Source organism: Solanum lycopersicum, chromosome 12, assembly GCF_036512215.1.
Source record: "Solanum lycopersicum chromosome 12, SLM_r2.1".
Lineage (NCBI taxonomy): Eukaryota > Viridiplantae > Streptophyta > Magnoliopsida > Solanales > Solanaceae > Solanum > Solanum lycopersicum.
Window position 1 is genome coordinate 53,081,771 of NC_090811.1, and position 20,101 is coordinate 53,101,871.

Here is a 20,101-nt window from a genome sequence, read left to right on the forward strand (position 1 = left end):
ATTTATGACCAGTCTTTCATTACCCAAAGGTTAAAACCGTACCTTAACTGATGAGCAGGAGTAGAATAAACACAAAGCAGTCCTCCCAATACAAAAATGTGACATATCTATACAACGAACACTCCATTAGGAAAATCTATTTCTGCATACACCTAATAAGAAATATCAGTGAACCAATCCAATGAAACGCCTCATGTACAAATGTCAGAGAGTCCATAGTAGACAACCACACTGGATAAATGTTAGAAGGATGTTTGTCTCCACTTTTCAGTGTGAGATTTTCATTGCATGATGTGACCAATCTTAATGATTTTATAGTAATTATTGCTTGAATAATATCCTAACCTGCAAGTAAAATCTAATGTCACTGAAAATCCTGTATGAGGAAGAACTATTGATTCTCTTGTGGTGCGGTTCCATGGCAAATGTTTGATGCTACAAAGATCATTATATTAATTAACCCACATAAGAGCCAATACATCATAACAACAATATATTTTGTGATACCTTACTTTACCGCTACAACACCAATGAACTTGTTGTACGTCGTCAGCCAATTAAGCCGATGACAAAGAAGCTAACGTCAAAAAAGGACCATGCTGGAAGGAAAGGTTGTTGTTCAGAAGATAAATTGTTTAGGAAATTTGGTTATTCTTGGCATGATTGATATGCTTCATAACAAAGTAAGGTTCGAAATCATCCAAGATATTAAAACACATTCGACTCAAAAAGGAGACTGCACGGGTAGCCATCTCAGGTTTTCCAAAATTACTTATCCTCCCAATTAAATTCCCGAAGAGCCATCAATATCCATCTTAGTTATTTTCTCTGAATGCTTCACAACTCTCTTCCTTGCAAATAAAAAGTTTTGGTTACTTACAGGCGGATACCAAATTTTTAGTTTATAAATCTGAATTCTAGAAAAGGTAGCTTCTTAGGTTCTGAAAAGTTATTATACATATCAAATATATTTCTTAGCACAATATACAAGATTTTTCTATAATTAATGGATTATGTCATAACAAATACTATGTCTGCTTGAGTTTCGTGTTTTACTTACATTTTTAGTGTGTTTTAAAAAGAACATTCCTTGACATACAATAACTGCTTCATTTCAACGTATGATATGACATGTTTAAGATCTATGGAAGAGTGTCCAACAAGATGGGAAGGATCCACTTATATACAACATTATACTTTTACTCCTTTTATAAACATTAGTTTTCTAACAAGTGCATTGCACGTGATTATCAATTTCAAAAATATATGATATAGTAAATAGTATTTGCTTATTTAAGCGAATATTTGAATAATAAGATTGACAAAAAAAGATATTGTAGATTCTTTGGTGAATGTTCAATGTAGATCGCCATATATATCGTCTCTTATTCACAAAAACTTATGAAGATTATCAATGAAAAAATTTATAAATAAAATGTAACTATGTACATATTTTTTTAATGTAATAAGGTTCTATCATAATTATAATTATTTCACTAATATTAGCTCATAGACGATATTTGTTTTGAATTTTTCTTGTCGTCTAACCACATGTGTTTTGCATGTGTATTTTTATATTACTTAGATGTCATATGAACATGTGAAGATAACAATCACATTATACATTTAATATATTTACATTCGCTATGAGTTTTTTTTTGTTTAAAAAAACTCAAGACATTTAATATATTTTCAAGTTAGAAGATCTTGTTAATTTCATAATACATTTGTGACATATATAATACTTTAGTTTAAATACAAATGTCTACCTAAATATAAATATATATTTATGTTAATGAATATAATTATCTCATAAAATTAGCTATTCAATAAATAATAAAAGTTAAACTAATATTAACTTTGATTGGCGTTATTACTAGTCATATGAACTTTTCTTCATCTAAAATATTAAAATAATAAGAAATGGTAAATAAGCAAAACAGAAGGAAATTGTTTGCATAGTAATAACTATTTTGAAGCAAACTTTTTGGAAGTCTAAATCACATAAGTAACATTGATAAATAAAGTCATATGTTTGTATTGATCATAAAAAAAAATCGTGACAATTCTTCAAATTTTGTAAAAAGTTATTCAGAAGCATAATCTAAATCACAAGAGAAATGTTAACAAAAACAAATGGATTTAGATTATATCATGGTAACTTCATATATTGGAGCATTACATTCTCATATGTATATATTAAGCAAAAGATAATTGTTATATCATTAAAATTAAATTTTTTTCGTCAAGTACTCGAGGTTATGTAATATACCCTCTTAGGATAGAACGACTTACTTCATAAGAATAGTACCCCATATTCTGCTAAACTTCGAAATCACTCAACAACAATAAATTACACAAAAAAAATTAAAATGCAAGAAGAAGAAGAGTAAAAGAAGAGACAAAAATATGGTTGGAAAATGAGAGGAATTCCCTATATTTATAGTAACACAGGGTAGTATGAAAAATAATTTTTGTGTTTTATCTTATAATCAGGACCTTCCCGAGAAGTTACAACACTTTGGAAAAGTCACAAGTCTTTTGAAAAGTCAGAGTTCTTTGAAAAGTAAGAACACTTTGGAAAAGTCACAACTTATTGAAAAGTCCGAACTCATAGAAAAATCACAACCTTTGAAAAATTCACATCTTATAGGAAATGTAACAACTCATCGAAAAAGTCACAACCTAAGTTAGGGATATTATAATAATTTAACATTCAAGTTAGGAGTTCATGCTTTTAAATTAACTAGTTTTGACGTACGTGCGTTGCACGTGAAAAATCAAATCATGTACCACACTATTATTAAAAATAAGGAAAATGTACAAGTAATCCCTCAACCTATGCCCGAAATCTCAGAGATACACTTATACTGTACTAAGATCCTATTACCCTCCTAAACTTATTTTGTAACTAATTTTCTACCCCTTTTCAGCTTACCTGGCACTAGCTTGAAAAAAAAGTCAACCAACGTTGGACCCACAATCTAGTTCCACGTAGGCCGAAAAGGTCTAGAAAATTATTAATAAAATAAGTTCAGGTGGTAATATGATCTTAATATAATATAAGTTTGTCTCTGAGATTTTGGGCATATGTTGAGGGAATACTTGTGCTTTATCCCTAAAAAATAATATGAATTTTGCTAAATAAAAAATTAGTCACGCTTCATCTCTCACTTACACCTCTTAAATAAACTTTCTACTCCCTTCCCCATAGTGCATTACTTTCTTATTATTGTTTTGTATGTGTTTTTACTTTTAATATAATATTATATAATATAAAAACCAAATTATATTGATATCAAATCTAAAATATATACTAAATTGGATGTTTTAGCTGGAGTATTAGATTAATCTAATATTCATTTATGGGGTGTTATAATAATACTGAAATTTGAGATTGTCAACATTTATAAATAATACTTGAGTTTTTAAAAAGAGAAGAACAGAAAACACAAAAAATGCAGTTCAAATTTTGTGAGATAATCCCTCCATTTATAGTTAAATATGTAGTATTAATATGTGTATATTGTTTTTTAATCATAGAAATATATAATATCTACTAAATTTAGTGTTTTAATAATAATAATAATAATAATAATAATAACAATAATAATAATAATAATAATAATATTTTTTATGGCCAACAAAGGGTAATGTACGCAAAACAAATTGTGGTTTCTTATAAAAAAAAGTCACAATCCTTTTGAATAATTACGGCCTTTCAGAAAGGTAAAAAATTATCAGAAAATTTATAAACCTTCGAAAAAGTCATAACCCGTCAAAGAAGTCATGACTCTTTGGAGTTGCAACTTTGAAAAAGTTGCAACCGTTCGAAGAAGTCACAACTCTTCGGAGTTGCAATCCTTCGAAAAAGTCACAACACTTTGAAAAAGTGGCAACCGTATAGAAAAGTCTCAATCCTTCAAAAAGGTCACAAATCATCAGAAAAGTTTTAACTCTTTGAAAATGTCGCAACCCTTCAATATTAAAAGTTGTCTTCCTTTAATTTTATTTAATATAATACACATAAATGAATATAATACAATATAAAATATAGAAGATTTACAATACTATATTTAGTATTATAAGTTGGAGGTATTATAAGAATTCAACATTAAGTAATTAGTTTAATCTTTTAAGGTAGTATAAATTTTAAAAAAATAGATATAGATTGGTCTAATTTTAATTTGATATGATTTTTAAAAAAATAAATAAAGAAGACTTTTAATTTATGGATCATATGCAGAATTTATAAAAATGTCTTTTAACTTTGTAGTCTTAAAGATGTGTCCTCGCTCCCAAGAAATAAGAACATTGTATATTAAACTGAATAAAAATAAAAGTACAATAAATAAATTGAAATAGTACTTATTAAATGTGTTGCCAATCTGTGTTAGAAAAAACCAGAATTATTGATTCTAATAAATTTGTAGAAACATGAAGTATCCAAAATTTATTGAACCAGTAAGAAAGATGAACATAAATTTAATTCACAAAAATTAAAATATCTAAAACATACAAGAATTGAAAATAGTTTAACAGGAAAAAGATCAAGTCCACTGAACTAAGTGTCCCCTTAAGGAAATTATTCCCCTATAGTATCCGAGGTTTGATTTGGAATATGTTCTCCTAGGGTAAAATGATCTCAATCACTAGCGTATAGATATCGAAAACTCTGGTGTGAGCGAATCATTCAACAGAAATAAAGTACACAAAGAAAAAAACTTTTGTGCAAAAGAAGAAGAAGAAAATCAGAAAATTCTTAAGAAAAAATTCTGAAGAGTGAATGATATTTATAGGCAAGAGGAACATGTTTCAAAAGTTTGCAAACCTTTAAGAATGTACACGACCATTAATGAAAGTTTGCAACCTTTCAAATGGTACTGACTGTTTCGTAAAGTGACAACCTTTCAGAACAGTCATTTCCAAAACAGCGGGAAATTTAAATAAAATGGTAAAGTTTTTTTAAATCAAAAGGGTCGCGCGCGTATTCAAATCAGGTGGGGTTAATCAACTAAAAAGTTGAAATGTTTTGGTTAATTTCAACTAAATATTTGAAAACATTTATGTTATCAACTAATTAATTGATAATGTTTTGGCCATTTAAGTTAATTAATAAATTAAATAAATAATTAAAACAAACTTTCTCCAAAAATAATCTCTCGATCAATCATTTTCCACAGTCGTAGCCTTAGCCGTAGCTAATCTAGTGACGACGACGATGGCGCGAGGGGGGTCCTTCTTTTTAACCCTTTAAACAATTAACAGAAGTGTTTCTATATTTAAACTCTCCTGTTTTTCTATCAACCACAGATGAGGGACAAAAGCCTTTTTATTAAAGCATAAGAGGACTTTTCAAGTTCCCAACTCTTCAATCAAGTTCTCAACTTTTCAAGTTCCTCTCTTTCCCATCAATTCTTGCTACATATCCAAAAATCCCCCGCATTGATGGGGAATGATTATAACAGAAGAATGCACGGACAAATGTGTACTTTACAGGCAAGGATTATTAGTATCTAGATAAGTAGGTCTCCTCTTGGACTTTTCGTAGTCAACATATGTCGGATATACTCGGTCAATCGGTAGATGCGATATCTTTTAAACATCAAGCTTTGTCATACTATTAACCCTTTATTGTTTATGGTTCTTCCGATTGTGTTCATTTCAGCTATGAACACCTCCTGGTTTTCTGAGTGCATAGAGCATAGGCTTTTGACAAAAATTTCTCTTTGAAGCAGCTTACACTTCAAACTCACATTGGTGATTTCTTACAGTGTCATCTCTTAGATACACTATTTGATCAAATCTGCCAAACTTAGCAAACCATTAAAACTTTAAACTTTATTAACTCATTAACAAGCCTTAAAATCTTAACCTTGTTTCTAAAAAGTGTCTTCATCATGAGAATGGATTGAGTTTATTGACAATGTTGAACCGTCAACCGCAACTTTGTTTTTCCCCTTGAATCTAGCTCTTGGAATCTCCAATCTGATAGATAGAGTTACCGTCATGCTGACTTTTCCTAAGCTCTAAATCCATTCCCTTAGATGATCTTTCAACTGCCTCTCTCACTAGGCCTTTCGTTAGTAGGTTTGCAACATTATTGCTTGACTATACATAGTCAATTGTAATAACTCCACTAGAGAGCACTTATCTTATAGTGTTATGTCTCCGTCATATATGACGAGACTTCCCATTGTACATGATGTTACCTACCCTACCTATTGCTTCTTGACTACCGCAATGTATGCAAATAGGTCCAACGGATGTGGGCTAGAATGGAATATCCTCTAGGAAATTATGGATTCATTCAGCTTCTTCACCAGCCTTATCCAAAGCAATGATTTCAGATTCCATCGTAGAGCGAACAATACATGTTTGTTTGGACGATTTCCAAGAGACTGCTCCTCCACAAAGTATGAACACATAACCACTTGTGGATTTTACTTCATTTGACCCGGTGATCCAATTTGCATTACTATATCCTTCAATCACAAAAGGATATTTATTAGAATGCAAATCATAGTGTTGTGTATATTTAAGATAATACAACATTCGTTTCATTTCCATCCAGTGAGTTTGATTCAGATTACTAGTGTTCTGACTCAGTTTGCTAAAAGCACTTGCTATATCTGGTCGCGCACAATTCATAATATACATAAAACTTCCCAACACTTTGGCGTATTCCAATTGAGAGTCACTTTGCCCTTCATTATTTTGAATTGTACAACTTAGATCAATTCGACTACATGGAAATTCAAGTACTTGAACTTATCCAATACTCTTTCAGTATAATGAGATTGAGATAATGCTAGTCCCTGGGGAGTTTTGATAATCTTGACCTCTAAGATCAAATTAGCAACTCCTAAGTCCTTCATATCGAACATGCTGGACAACATGCACTTAGTAGCATTTATATCATCAATGACTTTACTCATTATTGAAATGTCATCATCATACAAACAAACAATGACTTCATGATTCATAACATTTTTAATGTAAACACATTTATCACATATGTTAATCTAGAATTCATTTTCCAACATTATTTGGTTAAATTTAGCATGCCATTGTTTGGGTGCTTGCTTGAGTACATAAAGCGACTTCACAAGTCTTCATACTTTCTGTTCTTTACTAGGAACTACAAACCCTTCAGATTGTTTCATGTAAATTTCTTCCTTAAACTCTCTATTTAAGAACGCTGTCTTTACATCCATTTGGTGGATTTTAAGATCATGCACTGTTGTTAGTGCTATTAGCATCCTAATTGATGTTATCATTGTTATTGGAGAGTTTGTGTCAAAGTAGTCCAGACCTTCCATTTGTCTGTATCATTTAATTACCAGCTAAACCTTATATTTGTCAATAGTACCATCAGGTTTCATTTTCCTTTTAAAGATCCTTTTGATCCTAAAGATTTATTTCCTGGAGGAAGATCACCCAATTCCCAAGTGTGATTACTCAAAATTGATTTGATCTCACTATTGACAGTTTCTTTCCAATAAAATGACTCAAACGAAGACATAGTTGCATTAAATGTTTGAGGCTCATTTTCAAGCAATAGGGCCACCAAATCTGGTCCGAAAGAAGTAGGTTTCCATTGGCGAGTACTACGCCTAGGATCCTCACCATTTATTATATGTTCTGTTGATTCTTCCCGTAGTTGTCTAGATATTTCACTTGTCGAATCACATTCAGTTTTATACGGATAAATCTGTTAAAAACTATACATTATTTGACTCAATTGTCATATTAACATAAATCTCAGGTTTAACATATTTGTGAACCAAAATCCGGCAGGCCTTACTATTCACAACATATCCGATAAATACACAGTCTACTACTTTAGGTCCAATTTTAACCCTCTTAGGTAAAGGTACCTCTACCTTGGCTAAACACCCCAACATTTTGAAATATTTCAAGTTGGGTTTTCTTTTTTTCCACAACTGATATGGAATTAATTATGTTTTTTGATGGAGTACCCTATTGAGTATCTTATTAGTTGTAAGGATGGATTCCCCTCAAAGGTTTCGCGGTAAACCAGAATTGATCATGAAGACATTCATCATTTCCTTTTATGATCTACTCTTTCGTTCTGTCAAACCATTTGACTGTGGTGTATATGGTGCAGTAGTTTGATGAATAATACCATATTCCAAACATATCTCTGCTAAAGGAGATTCATATTCTACACCCCTATCACTCCAGATCATTTTTATCTTTACATTCAATTGGTTCTTCATTTCATTTTTGTGTTGCATAAATGCATCAATTGCTTCAGACTTACTACTAAGCAAATATGAATAAAAAATCGAGTGTAGTCGTCAATAAAAGTTATAAAATACTTTTTCCCCCACGAGATAGTGTCGACTTCATATCGCATATATCTATGAGAATTAAATCTAAAGTTTTGGAATTTCTTTCAGTAGACTTATAAGGATGTTTAACAAACTTACTTTCCACACAAATTTAACATTTTGATTTATTGCATTTGAATTCAGACAATACTTCTAGAGTAACCAATTTTCGGAAGGCTTTGTAATTTACATCTCTCAAACGGGAATGCCATAAATCATTTGACTCCAATAAGTAAAAAAAAAGCAGAATTATAATTAATATTAACAACAACCATTACATTTAGTTTGAAAATACCCTCATTGAGGTAGCCCTTTCCTATGAACATCTAATTATTACTTATTACAGTTTTATCACTAACTAGGACACACTTAAACTCGTTCTTACCAAGTAGTGCAGTAGAAACTAATTCTTCCTAATAGTAGGGACATGCAGAACACTGTTCAAAGTCAACACCTTGTCGGATGTCATTTTCAGCATTACTTTTCCAATTCCTGCAATCCTTGTTGTTGCTGTGTTTCCCATGAACAAATCTTTATCATTCTTAGCACGAATGTATGTCAAGTGGCACCTGAGTCAAGAAAACACTCCTTGAAATTTCCAACTAAGTTACACACTAAGATCATTGCACATAAGCTATTTACATCTTCCATCTCTTCTACGATGTTTGCTTAACTTTTGTCTTTGCCTTTGTCTTTATCCTTTCTGAAAGCACGAGAGTCAGAAGACCTATGACCAACCTTACCACAATTGTAACAGTTGCCTTTTAATATTTTCTTGGCCTATTCTGACTTCTGCCTGTTGCACTTCTTTCTCTTTTTGTCTTTGGTAGGATCTTCTTCAACAATATTAACTCCAATAATTGTTGAACTGTTACAAGGCTTCTTTTCGGCGTTTTTATTATCATTCTCAATCTTGACCCGAATCACAAAATCTTCAAGCTTTATTTCTTTACGCTTGTGCTTTAGATAATTCTTGAAGTCGTTCCACGAAGGAGGAAACTTCTCGATCATTGCAACAACTTGAAAAACTTCAGTAACTACCATATCTTCAGCAATCAAATAATTGAGAATAAGTTGAAATTCTTGCACTTGTGATCCAACAGTTTTACTATCTACCATTTAATAGTCTAAAAACGTTGCAACCACAAACTTTTTCATGCCTACATCTTCTGTCTTATATTTCTTCTCAAGTGCATCCCACAACTCTTTAGAAGTTGTTATTGCACCATGAACATTATATAATTCAACCTCTAAAGAACAAAGATGTAGCATTTACATAGGAAATCTGCATGTTTTCATGCTTCAATAATCATGATATTTTCTCTGTCTAGCATATCAGTAACATTAGGCGCTGTAGTTTATTCACTGGTAAATTTTTGCAAACCAAGAGTGGTAAGCCAGAAAAATATCCATTGTTGCAATGCTTCAAAATTCAAACTAGTGAATTTACTCCGTTTCTCTGCTTGTGGTACAATAGTTTGGGTTGGTGCAACAACAACCACTGTAACACCGTTGTTTGCCATTTCAGATAAAAAAAATCAATAAAATCTTAGTAAGCAATAACTTATAATTGCAGGCTCCAAGGAATATAAAATAAAGAAGATTTTTGTCTCCACTAAAACACATATTAATATATTACATATAATTTCCATAGGATTGTTGCCAATCTGTGTTAGAAAAAAAATCAGAATTATTGATTCTAATAAATTTTAGAGTAACACAAATTATCCCAAATTTACTTAAACGGTAAGAAAGATGAATTTAAATTTAATTCATAAAAACTAAAATTTGTAAAACGTACTAGAATCTGAAATTTTTAAACGGAAAAATATCAAGTCCACTGAACTCATGGTGTCCCCTTAAGAAAAATATTTCCCTCTAGTATCCGAGGTTTCATTTTGAATATGTCCTCCCAAGGTAAACTGATTTCAATCATCAGCGTATAGATACCGAAAACTTTGGTGTTAGCGAACTACTCAACAACAGTAAAGTACACTAAGAAAATTTAATTTTGTGCAAAAGAAGAAGAAGAAAATCAGAAAATTCATAAGGAAAAATTCTTAAGAGTCAATGGTATTTATAGGCAAGAGGAACATGTTTCAAAAGGTTGCAACCCTTTCAGAATCTACACGACCATTAATGAAAGTTTGAAACCTTTCAAATGGTATTGAATTTTTTCTGAAAGTTGCAACCTTTTTGAACAGTCATTTCTAAAATGGCGGGAAACTTAAATAAAACGGGAATAATCTCTCGATTGATCATTTTCCAAAGTCAAAGCCAAAGTCGTAGCCGAGCAAGCGACGACGGCGGCGTGAGGGGTCCTTATTTTCAACCTTTTTAACAATTAATAGGAGTGTTTCTATATGTAAACTCTCCTATTTTTCTTTCCACCACCGATGAGGGAAAAATGTCTTTTCATTAAAGCATAAGAGGATTTTTTCAAGTTTCCAACTCTTCAAGTTCTCAATTTTCAAGTTTCTCTCTGTCCCTCTATTTCCCACCAATTCTTGCTACATACCAACAAAATGTAGTTTGGATTCTTCCAATAACTTTTTGATCAAATACTTTTTGTCCATTAGTTTTAAACTTTTCAAACTCTGAGCACGAAGTTGTAGTTTGTGTTATCGAAAATCGCTAAACTTCTTGTAAAGTAAGAGTTGCTGCAAAAGTATATTTTATGGCTATGAAAATGAGTGCATATTAATTATCAAGATACTCTTCTTGTTTGAATTTGAGTTATTTCATTTTCCTTGTATCAATTTTATTGATCTATCTAATTTACCCACAAAAAATATGGTAATTGCATAATCGAAAAACTGTCACAATCTTCCTTGTGATAACTATAAAAATAGGAAACTAACAACATTCGTAGTTTAAAAGTGTGAACCCCCATTCTATATTTATAGAAAACAAAAATTAGTATGAAAAGATTCTTATTGTGTCTTTTCAAATAAGTCAAAAGTCTTCATAAAATCACGACTTTTCCAAAATGTCATAAATCATCAAAAAAGTCGCAACTCTTTATATAAAAAAAGCCATAACCTTTGCGAATATTCACTACCCATCTATGTGAAAAGGTGTCTACTTTTAAATAATATTGTGTATATAAATATAATATTAAATATATAATATACAATAAATTGAGTATTTTAAGTTTGGGTATTATAATAATTTAACATTCATGCAAGGGAGTGCATGCTTTTAAGGTAGCATAAAGATTAATATTAAATATAAAAAAGTATAGAAAAAAATAAAGGGGCCCACTTATCCCTTTTTAAATTGGAAACGTGTAAAGGCACTTTTAACTCATTTAAAACACTAAACGAGATTAGTGAGGGTTTTAGATCTGAAGCTACAATTTCCATCTTTTTAATTTCAATCCTTCTGCTTCAATGTTCAGGCTGACGATCCTCCTGGCGGTCCTAATAGCCAGTTATTCCAGCAACTGCTCAAACTCTTTCTGTGAAGAAACCTAGACAGATAACTCCGGGTTTCAGTAAAAAAAGCCACAAATTGGGAATTTTAGTAATCTTAACCAACTTCTTGATGTATTTTTTAATCTGATTATTGTGGTGTCAGATCAATCTTTGGTACACCTCCTACGAGCAATGAACAAGAATTATCAGGTAACTTTCTTTTAATGGTTATTGTAGATGGTTTATTTATCTTAATTTTTCATGTCTTATAGAATATAGAATTTCAGCATTTTTTCTTCTGTTACATACATTCCATGAGCATTCATGAAAATGTTAGATCGATTAGTTGAACAATTGAGAAACTTCTGATATAAATTTCAGAAATTTAACTCGTAAGGCAAAAAAGTAACAACATACCCGATGTAATTTTGCGTGTGAGGTTTGTGGAGGATAAAGTATAAATTGACCCAAACCATATCTCGTAGAGGTAGAGAAATGTTTTCTAGTATACCTTCAGCTTAAATTAAAGAAACTTTTGAGACAATATATTTAAAAAGAGAACTCCTATGAAAATTACTATAAATTATAGAAGGACGTTGACATGTATACATATGTAGAGCCATTGCCGCGATTTCTCCGTGGTTGCTATAGAAGGATGTTGACATGTATACATATGTCTGAGAAAAAAGAATTTATAGGGATCTATCGAGTCTATCAAGTAATTTGTCTCCTCTAATTTAATTTCGTTACACCAAAAGTTAAACTAAATACAACTCGTCTTGATCTTTTGTGATGAATCTACTAACCTTCAAAAGTACCAACATTTCTTCCTGTGCAGATTGACTATATACGATCTTCCACCATAAATGATTCAAGTGTCGAAAAGATGCACTTTTTACAAAAAAATGCCTATTCAACAAAGTGTGCAAGAATAATGGGGTAACTACATTTATATAGGTAGGTTAGGAATTCTTAGGCACAACTTTTAACCATAGAGACTTCTTCAAAATATATTGTTTCCCTAGGAACTCCAAATAAAACGTTTCCTTCAATCAGGGGAACTTCCAGATATATTTGCATGACATGAATTAAGGCACAAAATAGCTTAAGAGTTTCCCATCACTCAACAGTCTCTTCACTATGTCTATCAAGACTTTAAGACTACTTTTACTTGCTTATTAGAGTGACCATTAAACAAAGGACAATTCATTTTTCAATTTATTTGTCCATTTATTTGTTATACATACTTATTAGGGAAAGGTTTAAAATTACCCTTCAACTTTCATTTAATAGCTATCTTTACCCTTCGTTATACCATTCCGTCATTTATACCCTCGTTGTTTACAAATTTGTCATTTGTACCCGTCATTATAGAAGTTTCCCTGATGGAAAGAAATATTTTATTAGTAATCCCTAGGGAAACCATATTTTACAAAGAGGTCCCTATGGTAAAAAAGGTTGCCTATGAATTTCGAGTCGTCGTATATAAATGTCTATGACCCCATTAGTCTGGAACACTTCGTTTAATATGGATTATTTTCTACAAAGTTCCTTTTTTTGATACTTGATTCAGTTATGGTGGCAACTCTTATATGTTCAATTTGCACCGGAACAAATGTTGGTACTTTTGATAGTTAGTAAATTCATCACAAAAGATAAAAAAGGAGTTGTATTTAGTTTAACTTTTGGGGTAAAAATAAATTAGAGGACACAAATTCCATGATATAATCGATGAATCTAATTTTTGTTTTTTGTATTACAAGTCACCTTATAAATATCTAATTAAAAAGGATAAACTCTTTATTTCTTACTCTACAAAAAGAAAATGTCAGGAAGGGATTTCTATAAACAAAGAAGAAGGTGTGATATTGACACATGTGTGGCTAAAATAATTTTTCAATATAACAAATTTTGGTTGGTCACTAATTTTTAATAATTTGATCAATGTAATATTACAGCCTAGAAGTGTAGCCGCACTTAAGACCTACTTTTATTTAGAAATTACAATACACATCAAGGATCATAACTGAACAAATGAAGGTATTAAATAAAAGAAAATTTGATAAATTAATTAATCGATCAAAAAAATTCGTTGTAAAATATAATCATAAGAAAACATTCTTATTATTATTTTTTTTAAAAAAATCATCTATTATTTCTTCTTTCTTGTTTTTTCTATTTTTTTTTGAACTAGGTAAACTACCCGCTCTTCATGCGGTGGTGAACTACGTTAATAATCTACATCTGAATATTTGATAATATAAGTGTTTTCTAGAGGGTACAGCTCTATGATAAATTTCTATAATTATTTTATCCAACAAAGAAATTAAATGTTTTTTAATTTTAAAACGAAAAAGATTTTATTTAAGTGTTTAAGAATATTTGAATAATTCTTCAATTTATTGTAGTTGTTTATCACCAAACTCATTAGAAAAGATATTTAAGTGTTTTGTTTATATTTATATTTTCAAAAAGTGATACAAACATTTTATTCATCAGTTGCGAGAGTTGTTCTCCTGCTCAAGGACTCTACAAACAGAATCTAAATATTATAAATCTTCTATAATCAGTTGTGTACTTGATAAGTTAATAAAAATATAAAACACATCTCGTGGAGCACAATGAAATAACGTATGTCGGTTAAATAGTTTGGATTAAATGTTGTCTTGTAAAGTTCCTTATTCAAAATCATACGCACTGGATGATACAAATTTGATAGACAAAAGACATATTTTGTTATGTATGTTTCGATCAATATGGTTAAAACTTTATTTTCTGAGGAACTTTAATCTAAAGGTTATAAGGAGATAACTATTTCCTTAATATTTATTTAATATAGATACATCCTACTTTGAGGGTTAATTCATTGACTCAAACCCCACATTTGAACCCCAAAAGTCTGATTAATGTTGAGTACAACACTTACCAACCCACTTCCTTTATTTTTTGGAAGTCACTAATCGATTGAATGTCTCGATAACAAAGAATGTTGGATAAAAGTCCGAGGTAGGGCGGAACCACCATATTTTTTAACACTCAAAGTTCCTTCTTGTACATCCAATGAATCTTTTAGCCGCTGAAAACTCTAGAAAGATCAAAGTCATTTATTTTAGAAGTTTATGAATTTTAATCTACGTGACACCATTAGTCTAATGATTACATCAAACTCTTGACTGACATGCATGTATTTTCTTCAATTTAATGATCAAAAGCATAAACATAAACAGCGAAGTTTAAAACATGTAATCAAAATAAAAATTAATAAAATAAGCATAAATTAATGACTGTAAAAAACATACTGGATGTGTAATAATAAAATGAAACATAAAGGAAAAAATTAAGGCCACTAAATGCACATTATTCCCTTAAGGAAATTATTTCTTTCTAGTAACCGAGGTTTAAAGGGAATAGATCCTCTTAGTAAAGAACGATTCAATTTACCAGTGTTTTGATACAAAAATAATGGTATCAGTAAGTCACTAAAAGGAGTAAAGTACGCGAATATTGAATTGTGTAGAAGAAGAAGAAGTTCAGAATTTTCGTTGTTTTTAAAATGACAAAAATTCACTCTATTTATATAAAAAAAAGTGGTAGTGTGAGTAAACACTTATTGTATCTTATCAGAAAGGTCACAACTCTTTGGAAAAGCCAAAATCTTTCATAAAAGTCAAAATCTTTCATAAAAGTTTCAACTGTTCATGAAAGTCGCAACTCTGCATTAAAGTTGCAACTCTTCAGAAAAGTCGCAACTCTTTATAAAAATCATAACTTTTCATAAAAAGCTATTGCAATATTTCATAAAATTCACAACTTTTAATAAAAGAGGAGGTTGATTTTGGAAATAAATAAGTTAAAAGTGAATCATGATTTGTGTTGGTACCAAATAGGCGGGCTTATATCAAATATACAAAAAGACAAAAAGTACTTAACAAAAAAACATAATTATACATAATATCAAGACATAATTAATTTAGACAAAGATTAACATAAATGATTAATCAAACATAAAGAACATACTTCATTATTTGTAAGCTAATAAAATTACATTGCAAATTGAATAGGGAAATCCCTAAAAGTGGTGATGGGAAGCAATAATGAAAGTCAATGCCAGTTGAAGTTACACTAAAATAAAGATTAAATTGTTTTTTTAAAACTTAGTCTTCCCATTTTTTCTTCTACTTTTTTGCAAAGGATCTTCTATTTTCTTCGCTTGTTTCTTTTTTTTAGGAAAATGAACAAAGAGGAGGGTGTTAAATAGGTTGAGAATATTAAACACCACATGTGCTTGAAACTTAACAATCAACGCATGAACGAAACTTTTTGTCTTCATCAAGTACAATCTAAAATGACTTACAATTGTTTTCCCTTTTTCCAATTTCAATAAAAGATAATTGAAAAGGACTTCATTTCTCATTGGAAGGTCTCATTTTGTTTTATTCGTTAATTGCATAAATGTTTAAGACCATTTGAAAAACTAAAAATAGCTCCAATATGTAGAAAACATTAGATTTTAGTCATCAAGACCTAGAATTCAAAAGTAAATCAGGACACTAACACAAAAATTAGACATTTAATCTACCTTTAAGATCAAATGCTACTAATTAAAAATAACAAAAACAGTAATATTCGATCAAAATTAGGAAACAAAATTAATAATGATATTAATAGGAAATATATAATGTGGCAATAAAATGACTTGTATGGTTAAAATGTAATGATAGTGACAAATTTTGATAGAGGTTGAGAGGGTGAAAGATTGGTATAAATTATTTTTAGGAGGGAATGAAGGTTGCTTAAAAATTCGTCGAAAACTTTTTCGACGGAGTTTTGGCATAAAACTTTTATCAAAGAATCTTTTGAAGAGCTCTACACATTTACGTAAAAGGTATAGGATAGAGATACTGAAACTCCATAAATCTAAACAGAAAGTGATGATTAGTGTTCGATTTTTCTTAAATCTATGAAGTTTGGTAATGAACCAGAGTAAATGGTTTGTAGATTTTTGTAGAGGAGAGTAAAAGGAAAATGTGATGAAATATTGGAGTAATTTGCCACCGATAATGGCGGTGACGTTCAGCGACGACGGTAGTGGTTGGTTGATGAGTCCACAAATTGGACTCATTTTGACACGACCCAAACTGTCGTGATTGACACCCACACTAAACATTCGCTGGGAGAACCACTACTACAATCCAAACTAAGCAACTAAACCAAAACTAAGACAACAAAGTTACGAAAATAAGTTAATTACTAACTAATGCGGAATTAAATACCTTGAACCTAAAATTCAATGTATCAAAACTCTACTAAAGAAAACTCTAAGAACAAGGGCTACAACGCCAAAACTATCAACAGCTCAAAGTAATCATCACAAGTAGATACACAACACAATTTAATAGTCCTATCACCGAACCTAATTCAATTGTCCTCTCGATGAACCCAATGCAATGGTCCTCTCATGGAACATAAACTAAAATTGTTAGTACACCGGCATGGTACCTAACCCCAGTTAGCTTATATGAAAATGGAAATACGATCCCATAGTTGTGCCTGAACATGACAACTGATCCAATGTTTATGCCAAAATGTGGCAATCCAATCCAAGTATGCTTGCCGGATCGTGGTCCGATCCCATCAACAAACCACGATCACATACACAAATACATGATTAAGATCATACAACAAGAGGTGATTCATGAAAAATAATTATTCAATTTTCCTCATTTATGATTAAGGAGATCAATAATGCAACATTCCCATGTATACGTGCATTATAAATAAGCAATTAAAAACATATATCACCCAAACATGAAATCACAATCATCACCTACCTCGAATCCAAGCTTGAATCCCCTAAGGCCCTTGAATCATTACTTTTCGGATTGTTTTCGCTTTTTCTAGTTCTACAACAATTAATATTCGCAAAGATCAACAATCAAACGTCTAATTATTAAGATTATAACAAACCCAATAACCTCTAGATAAAACCCAAGATCCTAATACCCAAATTAGGGATTTTTCTGTCATAATTCTTTGATTAAAACTCTTCCCCATCGATAATAACCCAAGCAATAAGGTTCTACAGATCAAAAAGTGGATTCAGGGAGTTAAATTCTTACCTTTAGCCTAAAAAATGGTGAGAACTGCTAAGAAGTCGTCTAGGGTCGCTTTCTTAGCCCTAACGATAAAAAAATATGGTCATTTTAGTGTTTATAGGTGATTATAAATGGCATCTATACCGCTCCAGAGGACCCATCTCGATGCAGCGGCTCCGCATCAGTGGCATGAATCCCGCTACAGTAGCCTTAGCTGGTACAAAATGTACCCATTCATGAAAAGATTATTTTCGTTAGTTCTACTCGTCCAAATTCGATTCCGTAAAGTGCTACGGGTTGCTTATCATCTTATATATCAACTAATGTAATAAAATTCCAATTATATCTTTCATTCATTGACATATTTTTCTACACGTTAATGACTCTAATTTCATCCGAATCTCGGGTAACCTAGGAATTTCAAGTTACTTCCAAAAAAAATTCTGGACTCAATTCTTTCTTCATTGACTTTTCCAGACGATAGAATTATATCAATACATAGTTAGAATTTTGACATAATTAGTGTCCTCAAATGGTTATTTTTTCTCAATAACTTATGAGTAACCTTAAGTTTCAGGTATTTTGAGTTTGAGGCAAAGCATGGTCACTATTTGGAAAAAAGGAACACAAAGGTTGCAAAGAACTAAGAAATGAAGTCCTGAAGATCTTTGAGTCCACACAACAAGTCTCCATCAGGCATGAAGATCGCCTTTTGTTCCAGTGTGATAACCCTAGAAGTAAGGGATCAAAACGAATTGAAAAGAAGTAATGAGTAGTTCTAAGTCACCTAATGATCTAAAACACCACGATGCTGAAGCATAGAGCTTGCCAGCAATAAAACCTACCAAAGGGCAAATTGTCAAGTTGATCAGTGATATGGACTAACTACGCTGAGTGATCCGCTACTGCACAAATCTTTGAAAACTATAAATACTCGTTTAGAGTTGTAGCTTGGTATCAGACTTTTTACTTAGAACTTTAGATATAAAATTTTTACTCCTATTTTTGAGTTCTATGTTTGGAGCGGGTTTTGAAGTAATTGAAGATTCAAAGAGTTTAATCTCTATGAATTTTGGCTTGGGTCTTTTGAATTCTTCATTGTTGGTTTGTATCAAGACTTAACTTTTTATACCCATTATAATGCAAACTCAATTTGGTATAAAAATCAATCTCTTTTTCATCTAATGCTAAAACTCGAATTCTTGGGGTGTTATTTTGTGAATATGGAATAGATTATTTGATGGGTTTTTGTTGTTGATGATTTATTTGTTTTAGAGGTGCTTTCATTTAGTAGTTGTGGTGGACGTTAATAAAACTATAGTTGCAAATACGATTCCACCTTTATGTTTTCGGCTTGCTCGAGAGAGAATTCGTTAAACTAAGGCTAATAAATTTATGGCTGGTGGGAGTTGTTCGACATGAGGTTCAGCTCGGGAGAGTGAACCCTAGTCCTTCTCCTACACACTCAGCTTGAGAGAGTGAGTGGTGTAAGGCGGAGGTTGTTCTTCATGCGACAAGTGGGTGTCTAGCCTAGTCATTCTATTCACCCACTCTTTGAAAAGAGCCACGGATGACCAGCGCGGTCTGTAGGTCGACCCATAGTCCATAGGTCTAACCGTAGGTGGGAACTAGCAAACAGTTAGAGGGGAAATTTAGTTAGGTCAACTTTAAATGGTCATAACTCTTACCACAAAATGAATTAGGTTCCCCATGACTTACCAACATATAGATAATTTAATTAGATTTTCATAGTCACCGACCTTTCTAAAATCTAACATCTGAGTAAAAAGTTATGCCCATTTTAGTAAAGGTCTCTCCAACATGCCCAACCTTTAGATCAAACGACATACCATCGATGGAAATAGGGACCGTCAGTCCTGGTCACTGTTTGGTTCGACAACAACTTACCCAGGGGTCTTTCGGTCTTTTCTCACTTTGTTTAAACCTAAAGATATGTCGTTTTGACCCTAAATCATCAGATTTTATTCAGTTTAAGCCTAGAAACATAATTAAAGATTACCTAAGTCAAATTATTAAATCAAAAGTTAGAAAATCAGAAGCACGAAAGGAGAAAGAAGCAAGTTTGCAGCTGTTCCAGCCCTAAAATTAAGTGTTTCGCCGTGAATTTCATCACCAGGGATGAGAGATTTCACTAGTGGGTTCCTTTCGCCCATTTCATGATTAGACCTAGGGTTTCTAGAACCTCAACAGAACTTCATGAACTTATTAGTTA

General features: G+C 31.4%; 1 protein-coding gene and 1 long non-coding RNA gene across 2 annotated transcripts; one reads left to right on the forward strand and one right to left on the reverse strand.

Annotated features, from left to right (window-relative positions):
• Positions 1-8,760: 8,760 nt before the first annotated feature.
• On the reverse strand, positions 8,761-9,476 carry LOC138340425 (uncharacterized). The gene is made up of 2 exons (XM_069292150.1): positions 9,148-9,476; positions 8,761-8,926 (listed from the first exon to the last, which is right to left on the reverse strand). The coding sequence occupies exons 1-2, from the start codon at positions 9,474-9,476 to the stop codon at positions 8,761-8,763; spliced, it is 495 nt and encodes a 164-aa protein (XP_069148251.1).
• Positions 9,477-11,679: 2,203 nt separating this feature from the next.
• On the forward strand, positions 11,680-19,033 carry LOC104644994 (uncharacterized). The gene is made up of 2 exons (XR_738873.3): positions 11,680-11,983; positions 18,446-19,033. It is a non-coding gene; the product is annotated as an uncharacterized lncRNA (long non-coding RNA).
• The last annotated feature ends 1,068 nt before the right edge of the window (positions 19,034-20,101 follow it).

Coding starts and splice junctions, on each gene's coding strand:
- LOC138340425 (XM_069292150.1), bottom strand. CDS start 9,476: ATGGTAGATAGTAAAACTGTTGGATCACAAGTGCAAGAATTTCAACTT. Junction 8,927..9,147: donor AAGAAGTGCAACAGGCAGAA/GTCAGAATAGGC, acceptor TTCTTGACTCAG/GTGCCACTTGACATACATTC.